The sequence below is a fragment of the Amblyomma maculatum genome, chromosome 5 (genome assembly GCF_055883805.1).
Source record: "Amblyomma maculatum isolate TAMU_Amacu chromosome 5, ASM5588380v1, whole genome shotgun sequence".
Taxonomy (NCBI): Eukaryota; Metazoa; Arthropoda; class Arachnida; order Ixodida; family Ixodidae; genus Amblyomma; species Amblyomma maculatum.
In genome coordinates, this window is record NC_139348.1 from 54,059,743 (window position 1) to 54,082,711 (window position 22,969).

Genomic DNA, 22,969 nt, shown 5'->3' on the forward strand with positions numbered 1-22,969 from the left:
TGGTGTTCGGCGAGGATTTCATATACGTCATCTAGATTTTTTAGGAGTCCTCGACAGTTCCAATAAATGATACTCTCGGTAGTCATTTTGGTAGGTGTGGAAGGAATATAGAGTAGGGTTAGGACTCGCCGCCCTTATCAGGGGGCTTAACTGGTGTATGTTTTTTTTTGATTTGAGACGGTCCAGCAGGCCCCGCCTCTCATTGGCGGACTCCCTAGGCGCCGCTGACGCTGCGGAGTCCGTGCTCACCTCCATCGCCTCTGGTGAAGGCATGGAGGCAGGAGGCTTTTCAAGAGGAACAAAGTCCCTCTCAGATGTCTTTGGTGTCCCGGACGTCTGGGGGAAAGTGACCTCCGGGATTGCAAAGATTGGTGCAGCCGGTGGCTGCTTAGTGAGGAGCCGTGGTGGGAGCACGTCAGCAGCATTGCACTGCGTGCCCACCGTTACTAGACGCGGCCTGGCCCCTCTGCGGGCTGCGTTAGCATAGGGAGCTGAGGAAAGCATTCTGTGCTTTTTTCGGGCCTCTCCGTATGTTATCTTCTCAGTTATCTGTATATTGATTACTTCTTTTTCGGCCTGAAAGGCTGCACAGGACCGTGAGTATGCAGGGTGGGTGCCCTCACAGTTTACACATTTGTAGTCAGTTGCACTGCATTTATCGGTTGCATGATCATGCGCGCTGCATTTTGCACAGGTAAGGCGTCCTCGACATGTCTGGCTACCATGCCCGTACCGCTGACACTTGAAGCACCTGCGGGGGCTTGGTATGTACGGGCTAACTTTGCATCGGATAAATTCCACATTGACAAATTCAGGAAGTGTGCTCTGGTTGAAAGTGAGAACAATATGTTTCGTTTTTATTTCTTCGTTCTTTCGCCTGATTGTTATTCTTCGTACTGCTGTTACACCTTGGTTCTGTAGGCCCTTAAGGAGATCTGATTCTGTTTCGTTTAGGAGGTCTCGCTCAGAGACAACTCCCTGGCAGCTGTTAAGACTGCGGTGGGGTGATACCTGAACGTCAAGGTGAGCAAACGTTTTTGTTATGAGAAGGTTTTCAGATTGACTTTTGTCTGATACCTCTATTAGCAGGTCACCAGATCCTAGTTTTTTCGCTTTGTAGTTTGCCCCAATGATGGCCTTCAGAGAATTGGCAATCAGAAAGACTGACAGTTCATTTACTGGTTGAGATTCGGTTACAGAGTGCAAGACAAGAAATTTCGGAAAGTTCTCAGTTGGTGTACTGATTTTTTGCGTCACTTCGGTGCGACTCCTTTTCGGGGGTCGATCAGGTTTTTTTAAAGGTAGTTTTTCCATGCAGTATGGATTGTTTTAAGGGGTCCTAATATATGTCGCCTCTGGTTCACCCTTATACGCAGAGGAAGATCCCGGAGCCCCTCGCCTGGTGGACAGGCGAGGAGCCCATCGGCCGAGGCTTGACCATGGCCTCGACCGCCACCGTTCAAGGTTTCTTCCCTTCACCTCTCAACCTATCGCCACGGTACGGATTACAGCTTCGGTATGGGGGCTCAGGGTCCGTGGTGGCACCAAGCACCAACACCTAGTTTACACAAGGTGCCCTTGCGGGGGACTTCGATGAATGTGGTGGCTCTGAGTGGCGATCGTTCATGCAGCTCTTCCCTCTTCCTCATGCTTTGTCCCATGAGCACGAAAAGGTCACATGGCGCCTCAGAAGCTTCTTTTGTAGGCAAAAAAAAAGTTTATAGTATAGGCCGTAATATAAATGTCCTTCTTGAGAGTCCGTTGAAGAACGTCCAAAAAACCACTGTATCACGGCAATATACAAAGCAATGATCTATAGTTTCTAGCTGCTGACACAGGCGACAGTCTACTGACCATGGCACAAAAGTCTCTTTTGCAAGGAGCCAGGTTTTGACAGGCAAGGTTGATGTGTGAAGTGAGGACTGGGAACATTTGAAACATTTTTGCATGTTATGCCATGATCATTTTCATAGGATTGGGACCTCATGTTTCGAAGTGTACAGGCTATTGCTGCCGCTCTAACAATTACAATTTCTTGACCATTGCAGCTTGCTGCCTTCTCTCACGACTTGTAACTAATGTTCTGGATGCCTATGCGCACTATTTTGTGCGCAGGAATCATTTTAACATGTTGTCTTTGGAATCGCTGGTAAATGTAACAGCGCCGGCTCTTCGGTGGTGCTCTGCTACTGTGGCCGTAATTCTCGCTGAACAAGTAGCTGTAGCCCAAACCTCCAAGGAAAAAAGTGTGACCAAGCTTCAATACCGGCAAGCGCAGCAGTGAGGACATTATTTTGCTGGTAAATAGATTTCCATTATATGTAAACATTTCTGAAACTGATGTATGGCCGAGGGCTCGGATAATTTATACGCATAACAAGAGGTCAGAAGCTTCAGAAACACGCAAAATATCAAGCATTACAAGCACTGTATGTTTTTTTCTGTCATGGCCCATCGCTCGGTAAACTACTCTCTTCCTAGCTTTATTTTTTTTTCTTTCTGCTGTTTATACTGGGCCACGCTGTACGCTACTCTCTGTAATGCGTAGGCCCTGTTTGGAGCCTGCATTGAACATTTGGGCTGTAAACATTATGTCAGAGTGCCATCAAGATCAGCTGTGAAGTTTGATATGCATGGTAGCACACATTATTCAATTCCAGTATTGGTTGCACGACATCATTAGTGTGTCATGAGATATCAGAGGCGCGGCGATTGGAGTCTCTTACGAAGCGCTCGAAACGACCTACCGAAACATGAAAACTGGCAACAATATACTGCTTTTGTTTTCTTACAGGTGCGCCACAATTTCGCAGCAGAAAGCGCCTACTTGAACCATATTTTCCATATGCGCCCCGATGGTCGATTGCGAGTACGCTGTTGCCAGGTTGGCCCCTGAGGGATGCTAACCGGAACCAGTGCGGCCCCAGAACACATGCAGCGCTTCGCGGATGCCAGTGACACACCCAGCGTCAAAAAGCTAATCCCAGCGTTTTTCTCCCATCGTACCAGGGCAACAAGTGTCTTCCCGCCACTGCTTCAGTGAATATCGCAGACCTCCAGCATACCCAGCAGATCCAGTGCGAAACAAGTGTGAAACATTTACTGGTTTCGCACTGGAAGACGCTGGAAGACGCTGATTTTTGCTAGGTTCAAAATATGGGGCTGGAACATGCAGTCCCGAATCATCGGTCTCACCATTCTCGAGAGAACCGAAAACACTCTACACCACTATCAAGAATACACCGAGTACTCGGTTCGCAAGCAGCAAGGCAGTCAACAAGCAAACACCTCAACGGGTTTCGTCCCTTCTCTACTAGGCAGGGCGTTAGGGGCGCCTGAATCTGCTCCCACACATGCATCTAATTTCGGCTAATAAAAACATATGCAGCTTTGCAAATTGCCGTTTTACATGCCAGATCCACATTTCGATGCCAGTAGACGCTGATGAGTGGCATTCGCTCCGTCGATGCTGCGTCGTTTGCGGCAGTATCTGGTGCGTATACATACGACGAGACCCAGATAGTCACTTTAGCCTACCGCAACCGCTTTTGTAACGTCGCAGAGAGCTGTGACGGCTGCGATCTACATGCAGCGCAGCGCAGGATGCATATCGGCAACGTCTCGGGCCCTCACGACTACGTCACGACAGCTCGACCAATCGCAGGCGGCGGCGCGGCCCGCAGAAATCTCAAATTATCCAAGTGCCTTGCTGAGTCACGTACTGTCGAGATGCACCTGTTGATACATAGTAGGGAAACCTAATATCTTTTATTGCTGTAGTGGCGCCTGATTGCTAATCTCACTGCCCACTTAGTTGCTGCTGGAAACATGATCAGTCCCTACTTACAGCATTCAAACCTGTTAAGGCCAATCTCATCTTTCTGTATATGAAATGAGAACTGAAGCTGAGCACTGCAAAAGAAACTGTTTAGCATAGTTCAGAATTCTCCTTGCTTTTTGTTAGCTTTATTTAAAGCTATTGAGGAATGGCAAACAATCGCAAGAAAATAAGAGAAAAATTAGGGGAATCATTTCCTAATATCGAGAAAAAATGGCTACCGCATGCATATGTAGTGGCTGTTGTAATTGCCTCTGTTTATATATCAATTGCTAGGAAACATTTATGCTGTAAGTACGAATCGACGTGCGATTGATTTTGGTAGCTTTCTAAGTTAGGAAAATAATAAATTTGATCAGCGATATCTGATTGTTTCTAGCTCTACCAGGCATGATTTCTGAAGCTGGTGTCTCATACAGTCCTGCTTAAATGCCTGTTGCAGCTGCTTACTTGTTTGTTTTGAGCATGGATTGTGTTGGTTTAAAGCTAAGGCTATTATGCCTGAGCTTTAAACCGTCCGCAACAATATTTACCACAGCTGAAATTTGTATTCCAGGCTACTACTGTTCTTCCATCTTTTTTGCCTTCATCTGGCTGCTTTTTCTTCAAACCACTCCCTTTTTGGTGAGGCTGTCATTAGCCTTCTGTATGTAGAGGCGCGGAACTATATAAGCACATTTTTCCATTCTAGTCAGTCACTCCTGTATTGGACATAATAGAACATTGTTTATGTTCTATTATGTTCTGTATTCTGTTATGTTATTTATGTTCTATTACAAATCAACACTGGCGTCTACTACCAGTTTACACATACAGAGGCTGTGAGTTTAAATTAGGTAACATGTAAAAAAATTTAGAAGGAAATTGCATGATTTTTTTGTCTGCACCTGTGCATGGCAATATCGGGGAGCACAGTCTCCTCATTTCTTGTGTCACATAGGCAGTTTGACGGCCTGTGAGTCAAATGGGATCTACCATACTTTTTTTCAATTATGATTGAATTGGATGTGGAATAAATCGGGGGAGTTTCTAGAACAACAGTAAGAATCTCGAGGGCTCCTGTGAATGCCCCTCATTTTATAAAACATTTGAAGCTGACACGGCTGAAGGTTTGTAGTGACTTCCTTTGATTTGCATTAGAAACAGTTGGTACTTCGAAAATGCAATTCTTTGTGAATGTTTTTTCAATTGTCGTGGCATAAAGAGCACTTGCTTTTATAATGGAACATAGCGCGAAAGTACACGAAGGACGGAAGGAAGTAAGACACGGACAAACGCTACCGTGTCTTACACGGACAAGCGCTTACTTCCTTCCGTCCTTCGTGTACTGTCGCGCTATTTTCCATCATGAATGTTAACGAACTCGCCGAACTTTCGGCATTGCTTTTATAAAGTATAGTTCTTATCTTGTTGGTATAGATTTAGTGTATGTTGCAGTTTGTCATTCCTGTACTTTCTCAAAATAATATTGTTTCTCTCCTTTACACAGCAGCCTTTCTTACACACATTGCTCCTGTTTCAATTGCTTTCATCTGAAGATGAAATACGAGCTGCTGTCGGAGGGAGCTTTCAGCATGGTGGCACTGTCATTGCAGAGTATGTTCTGGCAGCTGATGTGGATGCAGGTACTACTTTTGTACTCTCACATAGGGATTGTACCGAATTGATTTCCACTATTTTGGCCCCTGCATCATGTGACGTGTCCTATTATGCATTGCAGCTCAAATGTCTTAAATTTAAATCATTTCTGATTCCACTTTTTTTTCCACCTCCAACTCTATCATGAATTTTATTTTCTTGTTTACCTGCAACTGTGATGACAGATAATTGTACTGTGGTTACTATGATAAATGAATAAGTTGCATCGCAGTTTGAGCAGCAAATAAGGATTTGAAGAAATCAAACAGCTGAAAAAATGCGCAAATCACAATATTTTCCTCTTGTGCTTCACTTCAGGGCAAAATGTAAATATAATTTTTTCTCATGTTTACTGGCACAGGCCTTCCATCCGAAGTGGCAAGCTTGGAGAGCATGAATATCTCAAGTAAATATGTGAATGGCACTGCCATTGGATCCTAGTTTCAGAGGAGTGTAAACTCATCTTGTCACATGTTTACTGGCACAGGCCTTCCGTCCGAGACTGTGACTTCGGAGAGAAGCACATCAGGTATTTGTGAGATATTTATGAGAATGGCAGTTACTATGATTGCGTCCTACTTAGTGCAAACTATAATTTTATCTTTTCTCCTGTTTACTGACACAGGCCTTCCACCTGAGGCAGCAGTTGTAAAGAATGCCAGTGTTTCAAGTAAGTAGTTGAATTGCACTACCATTGCATCTTAGTTTCAGTGCATACAAACTAACCTTGTCTCATGTTTATTGGCGCAGGCCTTCCGTCCGAGATTGTGACTTTGGAGAGAAGCACGTCGGGTATTTATGAGATATTTATGAGAATGGCAGTTACTATGATTGCTTCCTACTTAGTGCAAACTATAATTTTATCTTTTCAGGTGTTTACTGACGCAAGCTTTCCATCTGAGGCAGCAGTTGTAAAAAATTTGTCTCACGTAAGCAGTCGAATTACACTACCATTGCATGTTAGTTTCAGTGCATACTGTAAACTAACATTGTCTCATGTTTACTGGCGCAGGCCTTCCGTCCGAGATTGTGACTTTGGAGAGAAGCCCGTCGGGTAATTATGAGATATTTATTAGACTGGCAATTACTATGATTGCATCCTACTTAGTGCAAGGTATAATTTTATTTTTTTTCTCGTGTTTACTGACACAAGCCTCCCATCTGAGGCAGCAGACGTAAAGAATGCAAGTGTCTTAAGTAAGTAGCTGAATTGCACTACCACTGCATCTTAGTTTCAGTGCATACTGTAAACTAACCTTATGGATGGATGGATGGTTGGATGGTTGGATGGATGGATGGATGGATGGATGGATGGATAGATGGATGGATGGATGGAATGTAGGAGCGTCCCCTTTGAAACGCGGTGGTAGCAGTAGCTATCATGCTCATTTTTCTCCATATATCTTTATTGATTTACAATGATTAAACTAAACCTTCATTCTATTTATTAAATTTTTGTTCCTACATTAATAACATTATGTCACTTCTCTGCTTTTAAGCCACCAATCTTCCAGTCGTGTTTTGCTAGTTTCCACCGCCGGTTTATTCATCCGGCCACTGGTATCTCTAAACCCCAGAGCTTCAGGAACAGTGATTGCGCCTGCATCATCTTCCGGATGGATACCATTACATTCGAGTATAATATGGTCAATTGTTTCACGGGAGTTTCAACATACAGCACATGTGTCATCTCCATTGTTAAATTTCTTTTTGTAGCTTCGTGTTCTAAGGCACCCTGATCTAGCTTCAAAAAGTAGGGCACTGCCTCTTGAGTTATCAAAGAAATCTTTCTTCCTGATCTGCATTTTCCACTTATGGTATAATTCCACACTGTTTGTTTTCCACCAAATTTATCAAATTTTTACCTTCTGTGTTTTTCACCTGGTGCCTAATGCTCTTTATTTCTCCGTCCTTGTGACTAGCATACTTACTAGTTAGTTTCCTAGTTCTTTTCCTCCATTGTGAGTCAACGCTTTTTAGGTACAGGTATTTAAATACTTTAGCTGCCCATCTGTTACTGTCCAATTTCCTCAGGCGTTCCTCATATAATATTTTACTCTGAGCTTCCCGTACTTCGAAAGATGCCCAGCCCATATCTCCCTGTACCGCCTCATTTGTAGTTTTGCCATGGGCATCTAGTGCTAATTGTCCAACGGATCTCTGATTTATTTCTAATGTCGACTGTACCTCTGATTTTACGCACAAAACCGCATTTCCGAAAGTAAGTCCGGGCACCATAATTTCTTTCCAAATACCCCTCAGTACCTCAGTACCTCATCCCCACAATGCCTTATGCTTCATTATCCCGGCATTCCTTCTCCCTTTGGCCTTAAGTGATTGCTCATGCTTTCCAATGTATGCCAATCCTTCGTTTACCCATACCCCCAGATATTTATATTCAGCTACTCTAGCTATTTCATGAGCTTGTATTTTAAGACCCTGATCAGTTGACCCGTTGAAAATCATCAGCCCCGACTTAACTGCGCTGAAACTGGAGCCTAGAGCGTCCCCTTCGTCTCCGAAATACTTAACTAGAGTTTGCAATTCTTCCAGACTCTCAGCTAGCAGCACAATATCGTCTGCATACATCAAACCGGGGAGGCGCTGCTCTACCGCCTTTCCACCTAATCTATATGACAGGTTAAAACCTAGGTTACTGTCTTGTATCCTTCGTTCCAGGTTTATCAAATGAAGCATGAACAGCACCGGTGATAGAGGACTGCCTTGTCTTAATCCTTTGCATACTTTGACATCCTCCGTACTTCTTATCTCTTCCCACGTAATTTCTACTTTGTTATCCCGGTATATTTCCTGTAGGAACTCTATTATCTCATAACCGATACCTTCTTCTTTTAATATGTTCCACAGGAGTTCCCTGCTTACGTTGTCGTACGCCCCGTTTATGCATGCCCAGGAAGGCCAAATACAAAGGTGTATTTTCCACTCTAGATATGTCGATCTCAGCAGACAGAAATAACTTCGCAAAAGCGGGTGTTTTCCGTGGCCATGAAAATATTACGCTCGATCTCGTGAGGTCATAGCTTCTTTCTGTTGCTACTATCGTCACCGCGAGGAATACAAAATTTCTTTTTCGTATCTTCCGCGCGGTTCCTGCAGCGAAAGCACAGCAGCCCGGCGTAGCCGCATGTCACGCGCACGCTTCAAGCATTAAGTACTACCTATACACTCCTAAAAATGCAATAGAGGCATGTGAAGTACTTTTTGCTTAACTAATCGGCCAATGTCACGCTGGCAAGCGCAGACCGCCGTGCGTTTGAGCGGCGCAGCGAGCACTGCTGGACCCTTTGGGCGGAGCTTGGCGGCGAAGAGGTCACGTGCAGCCAACCGGCCTATCGGAGGGAGGGGCGGCTGGATCAAGACCTGTCGCTGCCTTTATAAAAATAAAGGAGTCTTAGTTGAAGCCAGGCAAAAGCCGTCTTTTACTGATGCATCAGTTGGTGGTAGTGGTTGATTTATTATTTTTTTAATAATCAAAAAGAAGGAAAAGAGTATTGCCGGCCGCGGCAACTGCTATCTAAAAAACTGAAGCACTTGAGCTGCGGCCGGCGGGAAGGAAAAGGGGATAGGGAGAGGATAGCGAGGGGAAGTAGAGAGGGGAGCGATAGGAAGAAAGGACAGAGGGAGCTTTGTACATTATTTACAAAGTGCAGACGGTCAACGAGTTCGCATCGCTCGCGCGCAAGTGTCCGAGCACTGTCCACAAATGCCTGCGCGCGAGCGGCCACTGCAATTGTTTACAAAATATATACACACACACATATATATATATATATATTTAATACCATTGATGTATATACATAGCCGCGCGCACGTAGCGTCCTGTCGCAGACAGATCGTGCGCGCGACACAATGCACCAGCTGCCGGGGTGGGGCGCCCGGCAGCATACGTCCAAGAGCGTTCAGGTCACGCACGCACTACCTGGCAAAGAGCAAGCGAGGCTTCAAGCCCGCTCGCTCGATGAACGCCTGCCGAGCAGTCGATTAAAGATCCTTCTCCGGCTGCTGTTATGAGGCTTCAAATGTCCAGTCTTTACTGGTAACACAATATGGAGGAGATACAAGAGATCGAGTCTGCTTGATCCAACAGAGAGTGCTTATTGGTTGCTGAAAAATGCCAAGCTTGCGGTGTTGTGTACTTTAGCAGGCGCATGCTGATGCAAACGAACCATGTTTGTTGCAGCGCTTCAGAAAACCTGCACTGTATACTAAAGCGCGCCGCAGGGTATTGCGCTTTTTCAACTTTTTCGCTATGTCGCTGTAGACCGCCGGGCGTGTTTGTCTGAAGTTACTTTGAGAAACCACTAAATTCCGCTGATTAAACTTGGTCTACAAATGAGCTTTATCTCACTCGGCGTTAACAAATTTACTGGTAGGGGTTTATTCACAAACCACATCGACGATTTCAGTACTTGTGTTCCCATGTTTCCGAAAGAATGCGCCGTACCAAAGGAGGCTATGGCCGCACATAGCCAGGCCCCAGTCCTGCCTGGCTCCGCACGCTTCTGCTTCCAATCCCTGACCCGGCTCAGGCCCGCAACTTCAAGCCCGAGCCCAGCCCGGGCACGGCAAAAATTAAATGTAGAGGGTAGGACGGGGGGGGGGGGGATTTAAAAGCCCAGATTGAGTCAAGGTGCCGGCAGGTTCAGGTGTGCGATAGCAGCGGTGCTCGCTGAGGTCATTTTTTTCTTCTCTGCGTTGTGGCTAGCTGGTAGGGTTCATGTGGTTTGGGGTCACCTAACTGAAGAAGGCATTTTATTTCCTATAATTGGTCTCGGTCTCCAGGACGAGTGGCTCTTGGAAGTTTTCTTTTTTTTTTTCAGATTATGGAATGCTTGTCTATATGATAGGTGCCTCGCGTTCTCTTAGGAAATTCCTTACATATTTTTATGTTGCCACATATTTCAGGCACATCTTTTGCCAGTTTTCAGTCTAGGAGCAGTATACATGCAGTGTAGACCGCTTATAAAGTAGGTCGCGGGATCTCGAACGTTGCACTGAAAGCGGTACCGCACTTTTTGACCTGAAGCTATACACGCATATCATTAATAAATGATCAAAAAGCAACCCTACCACGTAAACTACCGCGACCGCCGCGGTATGGAACTGTGTATGCGCAAACGCATGATGAGTTTCGCAAAGGCGGTGATACTGCTCAGAGTAATTGCCGCATCCCGCCCCCCTCTAGCTATTCTTGAATATAAGAATAACGGACAGCGAGTACAGTACGCATGCTCACAGTGTGCGCATTCGCGCACTGGCATGAGGACGCTTTTCTTGATGGCTTAAATAGCGTATTAAGAACGTGTCCAGTGCACTATGCAACTGATCGCACGTACATTATCTGGCTCACAGCACTCCGCTGCACTGTGCGTGCTGACGCGGCAGATTATTATCGGTTATTATTATTATTGAGATTATTATGACGCGGCATATTATTAGATGTCGTAGTCGTTAACAGTTTGACCTGTTGATGGCTGTAGATCATATTTAGGCCTTTTTGCTGCCCTGGACAGTGACACGACCCGCGTGAGTCTTCTCGCAAGCAAAGCAAGCAAATGTTTACTTTGCATGGGTGGCGGAGCTTGCCGACTAGACGTGCGGCCGGTTTATCTGCTCATTATATATGCTCATATTATTCCTCTCATTCTAATTCATTTTTAGCTAGCCTGAGTGACCTCGTCCAGAAAATGGCAAAAACGTGCATTGCCATATCAGACAATATATTTTACGAGTCTGACGCTGGCGGCAGCACCATTGAAAAGGTAATGGAATAATGGAATACATTCCATATTCCATTGTAAAGTGCTGTGTAACGTGTCCTTCAGTTAGCAATAAGTTTAACTCCCATAAATTTCTCTCTCCGCATGCCACATAGGCTAGCACAATTAGTAGACAAATGACAAAAGGGACGTGCATCTGTTGAGCATTTATTTGCTGTCACTAAAATTTATCCACCCGGTCACATTCAGGGTGGTCGTCTGCTACAGCATATGTCATCAATAATTAAGGAAAGAGAGGCTTCTGGAAAATAGATTTAAGAAGAACTTAAGACTGGGCTAGTTGGAACAGCTTCTCATAAATGCTTTAGCATTGCGCTTAACCTCAGCGTTTGTCCAGTTCCTTTGTCCGTGTACAACTAAGCAGCACAGCATTGATGGAAAATAGATACCTTGCAGGATGGACGAACGAGGACAGTACGTGTGTGGAAAAAGAGGAACATTGTTTAGCTGAAAGGGAAGAGACATGTCAGATTAAGGAAGTATAGCGCAATATGGAAATAGAGTTGGTGTGATGTGCTGAGAAGTGTATGGAAAGGTATTAGCACCAGAGATCACTTTTAGAAGTGGAGAATTGTTCCTGGAGTCGGAAGTACCAGCGGTGTTAGAAATAAACCACTGATGCGGCTGCACAGAGTGACATAAAGTGGAGATCACTGAAAGCTCGAGAAGCATAGAATGAATGCTAAGAAGGATTGCTGTGGAGAATGGACAAAACTGACGGGCAACGATGGTATTACCTGAATATTTGTATAGGAATAGCGCGGATTTGCAATGGAGGAAGAGAACTAGAAAACTGACTAGTAAGTGTACAGGATTCCAGAAAAGCATATATTGAGCATATTGAATGAATGGTCAAAAATGTAGGCTGAGAGCAATGTAAACGGAGAAAAAAGGCTATTGTGGGCATACATAGAGAGCTGGCGCTTAGGCCACAGTGGCTGCCATTTCAGGATGCTGGCAGGGTGCATCACATCAGGATGCACGGCGCACGCGTCTAATCAACTTTTAGTCCCTGCTTCATCCTGCATGATTAAAGCTGCTGTACTTCAATGCTTCTGGCTTAACAACAGTTTGATTCAGTGGGTATGTTTACAATCTGTGTCCACCAGAAACAACCACATGTTTCTGAAAAGTTGGACTATCCCTGAATATTGACACCTGCGTATCACTGCATAAACTGTGACGTGGGGCAGTTTTTTTACTGGAGAAAAATTCGAAGCCTATAGATCCTTTGAAATGCAGTTATCTATTAGCGAGCAACATATACATATGACATGCGTGAGAACACTTGCTGACAGTCGATGCAGCATTCTCAAAACGTAATATATAACGAGGCTCTTCAAGCAGTTGGTTTGAAATTTCAGTCTCATTCTGCTTGTAAGCGTTGGGCTACAATTTGAACTAACGGAATCAGGACACCTATGACCTTTTCACCTAAGCTGAATTCTCGATCGGGAACATTTGCAGTAGCGATTCTCATCACCGCGCCGCTTGTACTGAGGGTGATCTTTCCCTTCTCCACAGTTTCATATCTGAATTAAAGCAACTTAACTCCTTCATTACAGCGGTTGCTCATTAATTGTAAAGGCGCAGAACAGCACGCACCCAGTGCACCTGCTATAAATGCATTGCTGCTGTTAGGTGACTTTGATACTTAGGCATTGCTTCATGTGTTGCTTCACGTCTTTGCAGTCTTATTGCATTGTTTGTTAGCTATTGCAAAAATGAGAAAGAAGGTCTCCTTCAGCAGTGTTCCTGTTTTACTGGAACTTTTTTGCAAGTAGTTTGCAAATGCAGTGCAATTCACCATGCATTCACACTAGAGCTACCAAACAATACTAGACAATGTGGGGCCGAACTCTGTATATAAAGTTCTTCACAGCAAAGCTCCATATGGACAAACATGTATGCAGGGGCATTCAGAATGCAATCATCTAATAACCTTGAAAACTGCCTCGGATGGTACACAAAAAGAAATCGAGTTGCTAAATGTGCAATCTTTTCCGTTAGTGAGACCTTGGTTTTTGTACATTCCACATTAGATGTTGTCTCTTACAGTGTAGGCTCTTTCCCAGTATTGTTTTTTTTTGTAATGACAATGTAAGAAGAAGCAAAACATGCGCATACACTCTTGATCGCAGCCCCCTGCTCCAAGAACTTCTTATGGCCATCCGCAATGCCTGGTAGGTAGTCCTCGGCACATGGCCTGCGGGAAGGTGTACGTCTCTCGTGCTGGCCTGCCCTTAAAAATATACACAGAAAAGACATTCTTGCAGTACTTAATCGCTGCTGAGGGATCTTATCCCTTGGCAGTATATACACAGTGACATGCAGTAGAGAACATTGATACCATAAACCAGTCATGCACAAGGTTGAATTTATGCCACAAGCCACTCGTCCCTGGCTCATCTCGAACAGAAATACGCTGGGGCCGATGCTGTCGCCGGCAGGGCGTACCTTCCGCTGCAGGCTGTGGACTGTGAATGGCGCCGAGAACACAAGAAGCACGAAGCTGCAGCTGAGGACTTGAGGTGTCACCCGCAAGGGACTCTGGAGCTGAACGCAGTGAAGTACTCCGCTCCTGAATGCACAAAAATATCACAGCGAATACTGGGATTGCGATTCATGAATCATTTCTCTCAACATGAATAATCTCAAACTGTAACATGAGCTGAAGTTAAGCAAAAATAAAAGGAACACACACAGGATACATCCAAGAGAACTTGAAAATGTCCAAGATGTTAAAGGTATATAACATATTTTGAAGCACTGAAGGTTTATATCGCTGGGACCGTTCGGAGCAGATAATTTATTAAGTATTCTCTCATGATATCACTCAATGCAAATCGCGGAAACGCCAGCTGTTCATTCTGTTGAGGACAATGAGGATTGGGCGAATTGTACACTTTTGAATTTCTTTTTTTTTTTGTTCACACTCAAGCATACCTCGTCCTAAATATCGTCGCACACATCCAACGCGCTTGAGCTGCCGACAGGAGAGAGGATGCGTCCTCGAAGGCCCGACAAGCGGCCGCCGCCGGTGCCCCTAGAAATAAACAAGTGCTGAATTGTTGTACAACCGCAGAAGTACATACCCGATCAAGAGCTTACCTGTGTTCAGCTGCCACCACGGCTGCATCATGGCGAGAATTGTATACCTCTTTTTTCCAATAATTGCGCCACTGCTCGATGGTCTTTGTTGCAGGCCATTCGGCGTTCAGAGCAGCGGCAAGCTCGGGCCACAACTGCACCTTCGTCGCCTTGGTAACGTCTGGCGTCAGCGTCGATGAACCTTTCACAAGGCATGGATATTGCTCCATAAATTCAACTAATATATGGCGCTGCTGCTGCGAAGCATGAATGCCTAGAGGCCGGCGGTCCGCTTGAGCAATTTCGGATCTTTTGTTCGAAACGTTTGGAACAATACCGCGCGCGCGCGCAAAGCAGCAGCAGACGATGCCATGGATGGATGGAATATAGGAGCGTCCCCTTTGAAACGGGGTGGTAGCAGTAGCTATCATGCTCATTTTTCTCCCTGTATCTTAATTATTGATTTAGATTGGTTAACTAAGCCATCATTCTATTTATTAAATTTTTGTTTCTACATTACCAACATTATGCCACAAATCTTCCATATTGCACGCATGCGACACCATCTAGCGGCCAAAAAAGAAAACTTGAGCCAAGAAAAGGTTGCAACAGTTATTTGCTGAGATATCTCAGGCATATTACAACTTCCATGTAAATAAAATTTGTTGTTATAAAGTTTTTATATTTAATACATGCCTGCAGCGACTTATTAACTAGTATCTTGCCCCGAAAAAGCCGAACAGCCGTGACGCAAATCGACGCATGCTGCCTCGCTCGTCGATTGGCCGGTTTCTTTCCCATTTTCCTCCTGGTGCGCTGGCCCCTCCCTCGATGACGCAGATTTGACGTCATCTTCAAAGCGAACGGTTCCTGAACGGAACCGCCGCTGAAATCGGTCCCTGTAGGGGTAACAACAAACTGCCAGGTAAGGGATTTGCATATGCAAGCAGTCATAACACCCAGATGAACATGTAACTCTTTTTAATGTGCACTGCTTTGCTTTGTTTTGTGTTTCTTGCTATGCCTTCCCACTTAAAAACTGGGAAATAGGTGTCAAGAAGTTTATATATGAATTCATGCTTTTATTATTTCTTACACATCAGAGTTGTAAGGGTGGCTTTTCTTCGTGGCTGCAGACAACACATAGCTAACTTCCATAACAAGAGTGATATCTTTTCTTTTATTTTTCATGCCTACTGTGGCCCGTCTATAAACATGTGTGACTTCAGATTTCAGTTTGGTACATGTTTCACTGCTTTTCCTTTTCTTGTAGGCGTCGAATGTGTACTGGCAACAGTAAACCACCACGTAAGACAATTACATGTTTAACACTCTTATACTTATGCTGACAGAAATAGAAATACGCTGGGAAGAGGCCATAATACCCAGATTAACTCTTTTTACACTTTGTTTTGTGTTTCTTGCTATGCCATCTCATTTAAAAACTGGGAAAGACTGGTCAAGAATATGTTTTTCTATGTATTCTATATAGGAAGTTTATGCATTCATGTTTTTACTGTTGCTTTTAGCTTGGGTATGCATGGAAATAACCGTTTATTTCATCGCATTTACAATACAACATATATTAAAACACTACTTGGCTAGTGATCAAACTGTAGGGTCGAAAGCGACTCATTGTATGGCACATACAACATCAGCCTACAGTCGCTCGTACCAGAGAAAGCATAGAGGATTATTTATTTTGTTTATTAATATCGAAAATAATGAGTCGTTTGATACTCCAAATACACTAGTTTGTGTCTTCTACGATCTGCAATTTCTTCTAGAGTTTTGTGGCTTTACTGAACTGTTCAAAGCCGATTTTCTTTAAAGGTGCTATCATGTAACACCCCTTTGAATTTTTTGTCTAATGAAAAGTTAAATTGTGTTTTCGCACTCCAAATTTTTTGTAGGTGATCTGTGAACAAAGATTTTTATTAGGCACCAAAAAGTGCCATTGGAGTGATTTTTGTAACTGAAGATGCATTTGTTTTTCATCGTTTTTCAAAACATGATAAATTGGTGAGCAATAATAGGCCTAATCAGTTTGTCATAACATGTATACCTTGGAAAAATATTTATAATAATTTTGAGCTCAACTGCCTCATGACTGATAAATATCCTCCCAAGAAATATTAAGGAAAATTGCCTTTTTCCTAAGGGTACTGTAAAGTGTAGATTTTATCCTTTAATGGGGTACATATTTATCTTTGCATGAATGCAGAGTGTAATGCTTTTGTTTGTTCCATGCAGGTTCACCTCGGCAAGGGAGTGTACATCCCAGTAGAGAGATGGCAGTGGCTCCTGACACGGCCCAATGATTCTGATTTGCAAAGAAACGGTGAGGGTGCTTTGGCCTGTGTCAGAGCTCAAAAACAGGAGTGTGACAGGGGCCCCATGTTGCCGCTTTCTGAACGCGGACTCCATTCAGCCTCCGAAAAAAGCCCTGGCCCCTCACAAGTTGGCAGCTGTAACAAGTAAGTGTTTGAACCTTGAGCTAATTATCTTGTTCCAGTCATTTTCATGTTGTTTTACGCAGCACAATATCCTTCACATTTGTGGAGAATATGAATTCCTTCAAATTGTTTTGGTGTTTCTTGACTGATTTCAACAACTCATTTGTTTGCTTTGCAGGTGGATTTGCTGCGTGTATTAGCGGGAATGAAAGTGATCAGTTGCCTCTAAGCAAGCGCATGCAGAAAATGAATAGATATATTGCAGAAATGGTAAAAGACATGAACAGATAAAAAATCCAATCATGTGTATCGGAAGACAAATAAATAATGCCCAAAATGGCAGTTATTACCAACTTTCTCTTATTGTATAATGTCGAACACCTGCACAGAACACCTGAAAAGGAATTATATGGCCATGGATTCCAAATCACCTATCCTGCCCAAATCACCCATAATGCCCGTATTGCCCATAATGCCCATATCGGAAGAGGCAGGCGTAAACGGGCGCTTGTTGCTCTATGTGCAGGGCCTCCTCAACAAGCGCACTATTCGCGTGCGTGTTGGAGAGGCTCTCTCGCGACCCCGTCCGGTGGATCTAGGCGTTCCGCTAGGATCGGTTTTGTCGCCGTTTCTATTCAATGTGGCGAAGTCGGCGGTGCCGGGCTGTCTGCCCGCAGTCAACCGGCACCGTGTGTACATCTCCATGTACATGGACGACATCGCACTGTGGTGCCTGGGGCCGCCGGGCTATGCTTCCCGCGTCAGAGAGTGCCTTCAGGAGGCCCTTTGCGCCATAGACGCCCGGTTGCGGGATCTCGGTCTGGCGCTCTGTCCGGACAAGTCCGCGGCCATGGTTTGCGGCGCTCGCAGGGGCGCCCGCATTTCACCGCTAACGTTGGTTGGGATGCCGCTGCCGTGGAAAAGCTCCGTGCGGTACCTGGGTCTAGATATCGACCAGCGCCTTTCCTTCCGTCCCGCGGCGACCAGGGCATGCCAGCAGATGAAGAGGACCACCGCCGCCGTGCACAAGCTCACCGCCCGGGGCCAGAGGATTTCCCAGAAGGCTGTGCTGCGCCTCTACAACGCAGCTGCCGTGGGGCCGATTCTCTACGCACTGCCACTCGTCAGGGTGCGCAAACCATCGTGGAGGGCACTGGAGGTGCAGCATCGCAAAGCGCTGCGAACCTGCCTTGGCCTGCCGGGTAACTCTCAATGCGAAGCGACACTCGCCGAGGCAGGCGCCTGGCCACTGCAGCTACAGGCCACACAGCGAGCGCTGCACCACATCGACCACCTTCACCGCGCACCAGACGGCGTCGAACTCCTGCAGCGCCTTCGGAATTTCCCACGCTCTAGAATGGGCGCGGCGCTGCAGGAGTATGACCAGCTGACGCGTGCCACGCCCCCCTGCGTCCTCTGCTCCCCCTGGCCTCTCACGACGGAGGTACAGCGCGAGATAATCGGCATCGCGAGAAAACGCAGCACACAACTCTGTGCTGCAACTCTGCAACTAAGCGACCACCTGCTTGTTTTCACTGACGGCTCCGTGGCGAGAGAAAGCTGCTCGCTCGCAGCAGCGGCCACCATCCCTGCCGTGTAGTTGCACCGCCAGCGGCATACACGGCAATGAGCAAGTTGATGAACTCGCCACCGCCGCACATCAACTCCCTCCCAGCGACGAACTTCTCGCTTTGGAGGACGTGCGCGTGGTAGTCTATGACCACCTCCGTCAGCAACACCCGGACCCACCCATCGCGCAAGGACAGCACATCCCTGCTGTCGGCGCGCGCTCATTGTCGCGCCTACAGCGTGCAATGCTCATCCGAGTGCGCGTCGGCTGCGTGTGGCCCGGGGTAAGACGGGTGCGCCACGGACTTTCGTCGAGCGACGTGTGTTGTGATTGCGGTGCAGTGGAGACATTGGAGCACATGCTGCTTCTTTGTACCGCATCCGCAGAGCCACGTCGCGAGATGCTCGCAGCTTATAGGGCGCTCGGAATCATCCCGGCCAGCATCGAGACTCTCCTTTGGCCGCGAGGCAGTGCGCGCACCCGTGACAGGGCGATGGTGAGCCTCTGTGCGTTCATCGAACGGGCGGGCTTGAAGCCTCGCTTGCTCTTCGCCAGGTAGTGCGTGCGTGACCTGAACGCTCCGTGTGTGCTACCTTGGACGTATGCAGCCGGGCGCCCCACCCCGGCAGCTGGTGCATTGTATCGCGCGCGCGATCTGTCTGCGACAGGACGCTACGTGCGCGCGACTATGTATATACATCAATGGTATTATATATATATATATAATTTGTAAACAATTGCAGTGGCCGCTCGCGCGCAGGCATTTGTGGACAGTGCTCGGACATTTGCGCGCGAGCGATGTGAACTCGTTGACCGTCTGCACTTTGTAAATAATGTACAAAGCTCCTCCTGTCCTTTCTTCTTATCCCTCCCCTCTCTACTTCCCCTCGCTATCCTCTCCCTATCCCCTTTTCCTTCCCGCCGGCCGCAGCTCAAGTGCTTCAGTTTTTTAGATAGCAGTTGCCGAGGCCGGCATTACTCTTTTCCTTCTTTTTGATTAATATAAAAAACATAAATCAACCACTATCACTACCACCATAATGCCCATATCGCACATATTGCATTCATCACCCGTACTCCCCATCTGTCACGCATACCACCATATCCCCCATATCCAATAATATCGTATGTTCAAAATTCATATGGGAGATTTTCAGTAGGTCCTGCACTCAGCTACTGGTCGCAAAATAAACCCAACCCTGGTATCTTTAAGGGCGGCTTTTAGTAAAAGCTGGTAAAGAAAGTGGCACAGAAAGGGGGCGAACCTGCACCTCTCGGAAAAGGACAAGCTCAGGACACTTGTTATAGCACGACCTGCAAAGCGCTGGCGTAACCGCGTGAAGCGCAATATAGCGTCCAAAAAGTATGGTTCGTATGTATTCCTGATTTATTACATCGATTTCACAAATGCGAGGATCAAGCATACCAACAAAAGCTACAACACAGCCAGCACCGGCCAACATATATGTAACCAATGTTCAGACGAGAGCTCACGTGCGAAGGTTTCGCGGGAAACAGTATAGAGCGACACCGACGGTAAAGTCCATTCACGGCGCATGAGTCGTTTGCATGCCCCGACCTCTGTTCTAGAAGCGTCAAGCGCTCTGAAAGGGAAGAAAAGCAGGCCATAATAGCTCAACAGGATTTAGCGCTGGCCACACGTATAAAGAGAAGACGACGCATTTACAAAACTAGGAAGCATCCTACCACATAGTAATGACAGCGAAGCAACTTGCATGCAAGACGATAACTTTGCAGCCACACTACTGAGACAAGCGAGCTAACTTTGTACCATTTCCGGGACGACAGCGATTAGAAACTCGTTAGTGGCACCAAGGACGATGGAACATTAAGAGTGTTGCACAATTAAAAAAGAAAGGAAGCATTTATTGAAAGCTTAATTGCTTTATAAAAGAATGTATCACAACGTTTATTATTCTTACGATTGTGAATAGCTTTTTAATTTGTAGTTTTACTAGTTAGTGTTTGACCTTCCTGTACTGCAGTCGCACTAAACCACTTTTGGTCTCAGCCTTTGCCACCAGTGGACTTCTGCCTTAACCTACCCTTGAGGGCAACATTTTCAATCGACAACCGCTGCTGCAAAGACTAAAGAACATGCAGATGTACAGGCTGTCCAAGCTAATTTTAGCCAAGGGTTTAAAATAAATCATTTGAGGCAGGCCAGGGAAACCAGTTCCATAGAGCTGCCATACGTCTTGCACACTAGTTACAAAGTTTTGTTCTTCGATTTATTATTTAGATATTAAGGTTTTTCTCAATGATTAAATATTGACTTCAGAAAATAAATGTGATTTGTGAAGTTGGAAAGCACCTTAAGAAACCCCCATTCTATTTATTTCAGATAAAGAAAGCATCATATATGTTTTTTTTTTTATCTCTAAATAAAGCCCGTTAAATACAAAAAGATTGCCGACGATTACTGTACTTCCTAATGCGGAATTTGAGCGCAGCTCAGCAGCTGTTTCACTTTTTCGATAGATTGAGGAAAAGATTTCGAGCAAGATATGTATGTACAATTAAAAACATTTTATTTTTTACTGATATTCATTGAAGGAACACTCCACTGTGGTGGACTGTGATGAAGAAAGCCTCGCGTTCGGAGAAATGAAGAGAGAAATTAAGTTATCGGGAGGTCGCAGAAGGCAGCGCGTGGGCCCCTAGGAACGTTGCGCGGCGAAGAGATAGCAGCGACTGACTGATGCCGCTGACACCGCTAGCGAGTCAAGTCAACCTTGCTCTGCATTCCAGCTTGGGATGCACGCAGCGTGATCCGCTGATGCCGAGCGAGCCGGCGTTTCGGCAACCAGCAGGAACTCCGGAACCGTGGAGGCAGAGGGGGGCAGCAGCCCCCCCACCCCCCCCCCGCCACCATTTATTCGGACAGGGCAGCGCCGCTCCCCTCTCACCGTTTCACTTTCCGACAGTTCACACAAAAATGAGACTTGACAAGCACCAAATTCTTTGAAAAGAATTTTCTGAGCAAGTTAAGATGCCGCGCCAACAGAAATTATTGTCACAACTGTCAAATAGTGTCAAAATACTGTCCTAAGCACAACCATTACTGTCAAAACAAAAATATTTTACTCACTGATCATTTTTACCGGAATTGAAATATACCGTGGGCAAACTACTTTCAACCACATGGGTATCGTTGGCGTGTATGCTCAAGTTTTGTTCGATATTTCAAATTCATTAACTCGCCTTTTAAGCGCTTCATTCCTTGCATACATTTCGTTCACTGACTATTAGAAGAGTCTAAAATATTGTACGAGCGTTTAACCTTTGTTTCGCATACTGCATGGGTAGCACATATTTATGGATAAATCTATTTTGTATTAATTACCCACTTTGTTTTCTAATATCCAAATCCGTCCCTAGTAAGCTCCATAAAATAAAAAAAAAATAAAATGACAGCCATAACAAGGTACGACAAAAATGTAGCATCCGCGTTTTCATTTCCTTTTAATGTAGTGTATCTTTTACCTTTGTTTTAACCGCATTTTTAGATATGATTTCTCGTAGGTCCATGGGTAAACAGGATACCTTTACGATGCGCTGTCATTTTCTTGCTAGTAAGCCATATGTCCACAGTGATGATCACTGGCGAGCCTCTGGGTGTGACACACATACACACATACACACGCGCACACACACACAAACACAGTGCTTTGGTCAGGTACCAGAGCAATAGGGGAGCGCACATGAAGTTTGCTCCCACTACACCAGCGCCGTCTCTCCCGTGGCGGTCATTTCTGAACTACTTGTCGGGGCCGTCGCCGGAGGAGCGCATTGAACCTCCCAGTCTCGACTGGTATGTGCACTGCTCGCGACGCTCTAACCTGTCCTTTCATAGTGCGCACGTGCGGTCATACTCGCGGCTGCACAGGAGAGCATAGTATTTTACCTTTCAGTCATGGCTGTAATTTCGCGGCGCTCGAAGAGGGGAGAAACTTATTGTTGTGTCCTGGGATGTCACAATAGTTCCGTGAACACCAAGGGCCGAGAGCTGAAGGTGAAATTCTACCGATTTCCTGGGAAATGGTATGAAAAAGAGACAGCAAGCCTGGATAAATGCTTTGCGCAGAGTCAAGTGATTCCTTTTTATTACTTGCTAAGCAAACTTGGTATGTTGGAAATGTAATGTTATTTCTGACCAGTGTTCATTTAACTCCGTACCTTTTAATTCCGAGCTCGCGCTAATGGTTGTCATTTCTTTTTTTTTTTTGGCCAGTAAGCCCTCCGCGTGTCTGGTAATGCAATAATTATTTTGGGGGGACTGATATCAACATATTTCTTATGCAGACGCATACCAAGCAAGGTTAGAGACCGCCACAGTGTTCCGACTTGCGAGGACCAGCTCAGTATCTAAGCCTGTTTTACTGCATGTAAACTTTTCTAAACTACGTAGCGCAACAAAGCCTCAGTCGCCTGCAAATATGTCAGAGGAAATGCCAACATCTGTGACCCAAGAAACATTCAGCAATGCAGAGCCACCAAGAGGAATATCAGCATAAAAGGGACTGCAGTGATTTGCTAGAGGATTGTGGGGTGA

The 22,969-nt window shown here is 45.5% G+C and overlaps 1 protein-coding gene across 1 annotated transcript; it reads right to left on the bottom strand.

The window, feature by feature from the left end:
- Positions 1-12,626: 12,626 nt before the first annotated feature.
- On the bottom strand, positions 12,627-22,332 carry LOC146188317 (uncharacterized). Its single transcript, XM_084605027.1, has 4 exons — positions 22,322-22,332; positions 14,389-14,676; positions 14,244-14,323; positions 12,627-13,514 (listed from the first exon to the last, which is right to left on the bottom strand). The coding sequence occupies exons 1-4, from the start codon at positions 22,330-22,332 to the stop codon at positions 13,330-13,332; spliced, it is 564 nt and encodes a 187-aa protein (XP_084461153.1). The 3' UTR covers positions 12,627-13,329.
- Between the last annotated feature and the right edge of the window lie 637 nt (positions 22,333-22,969).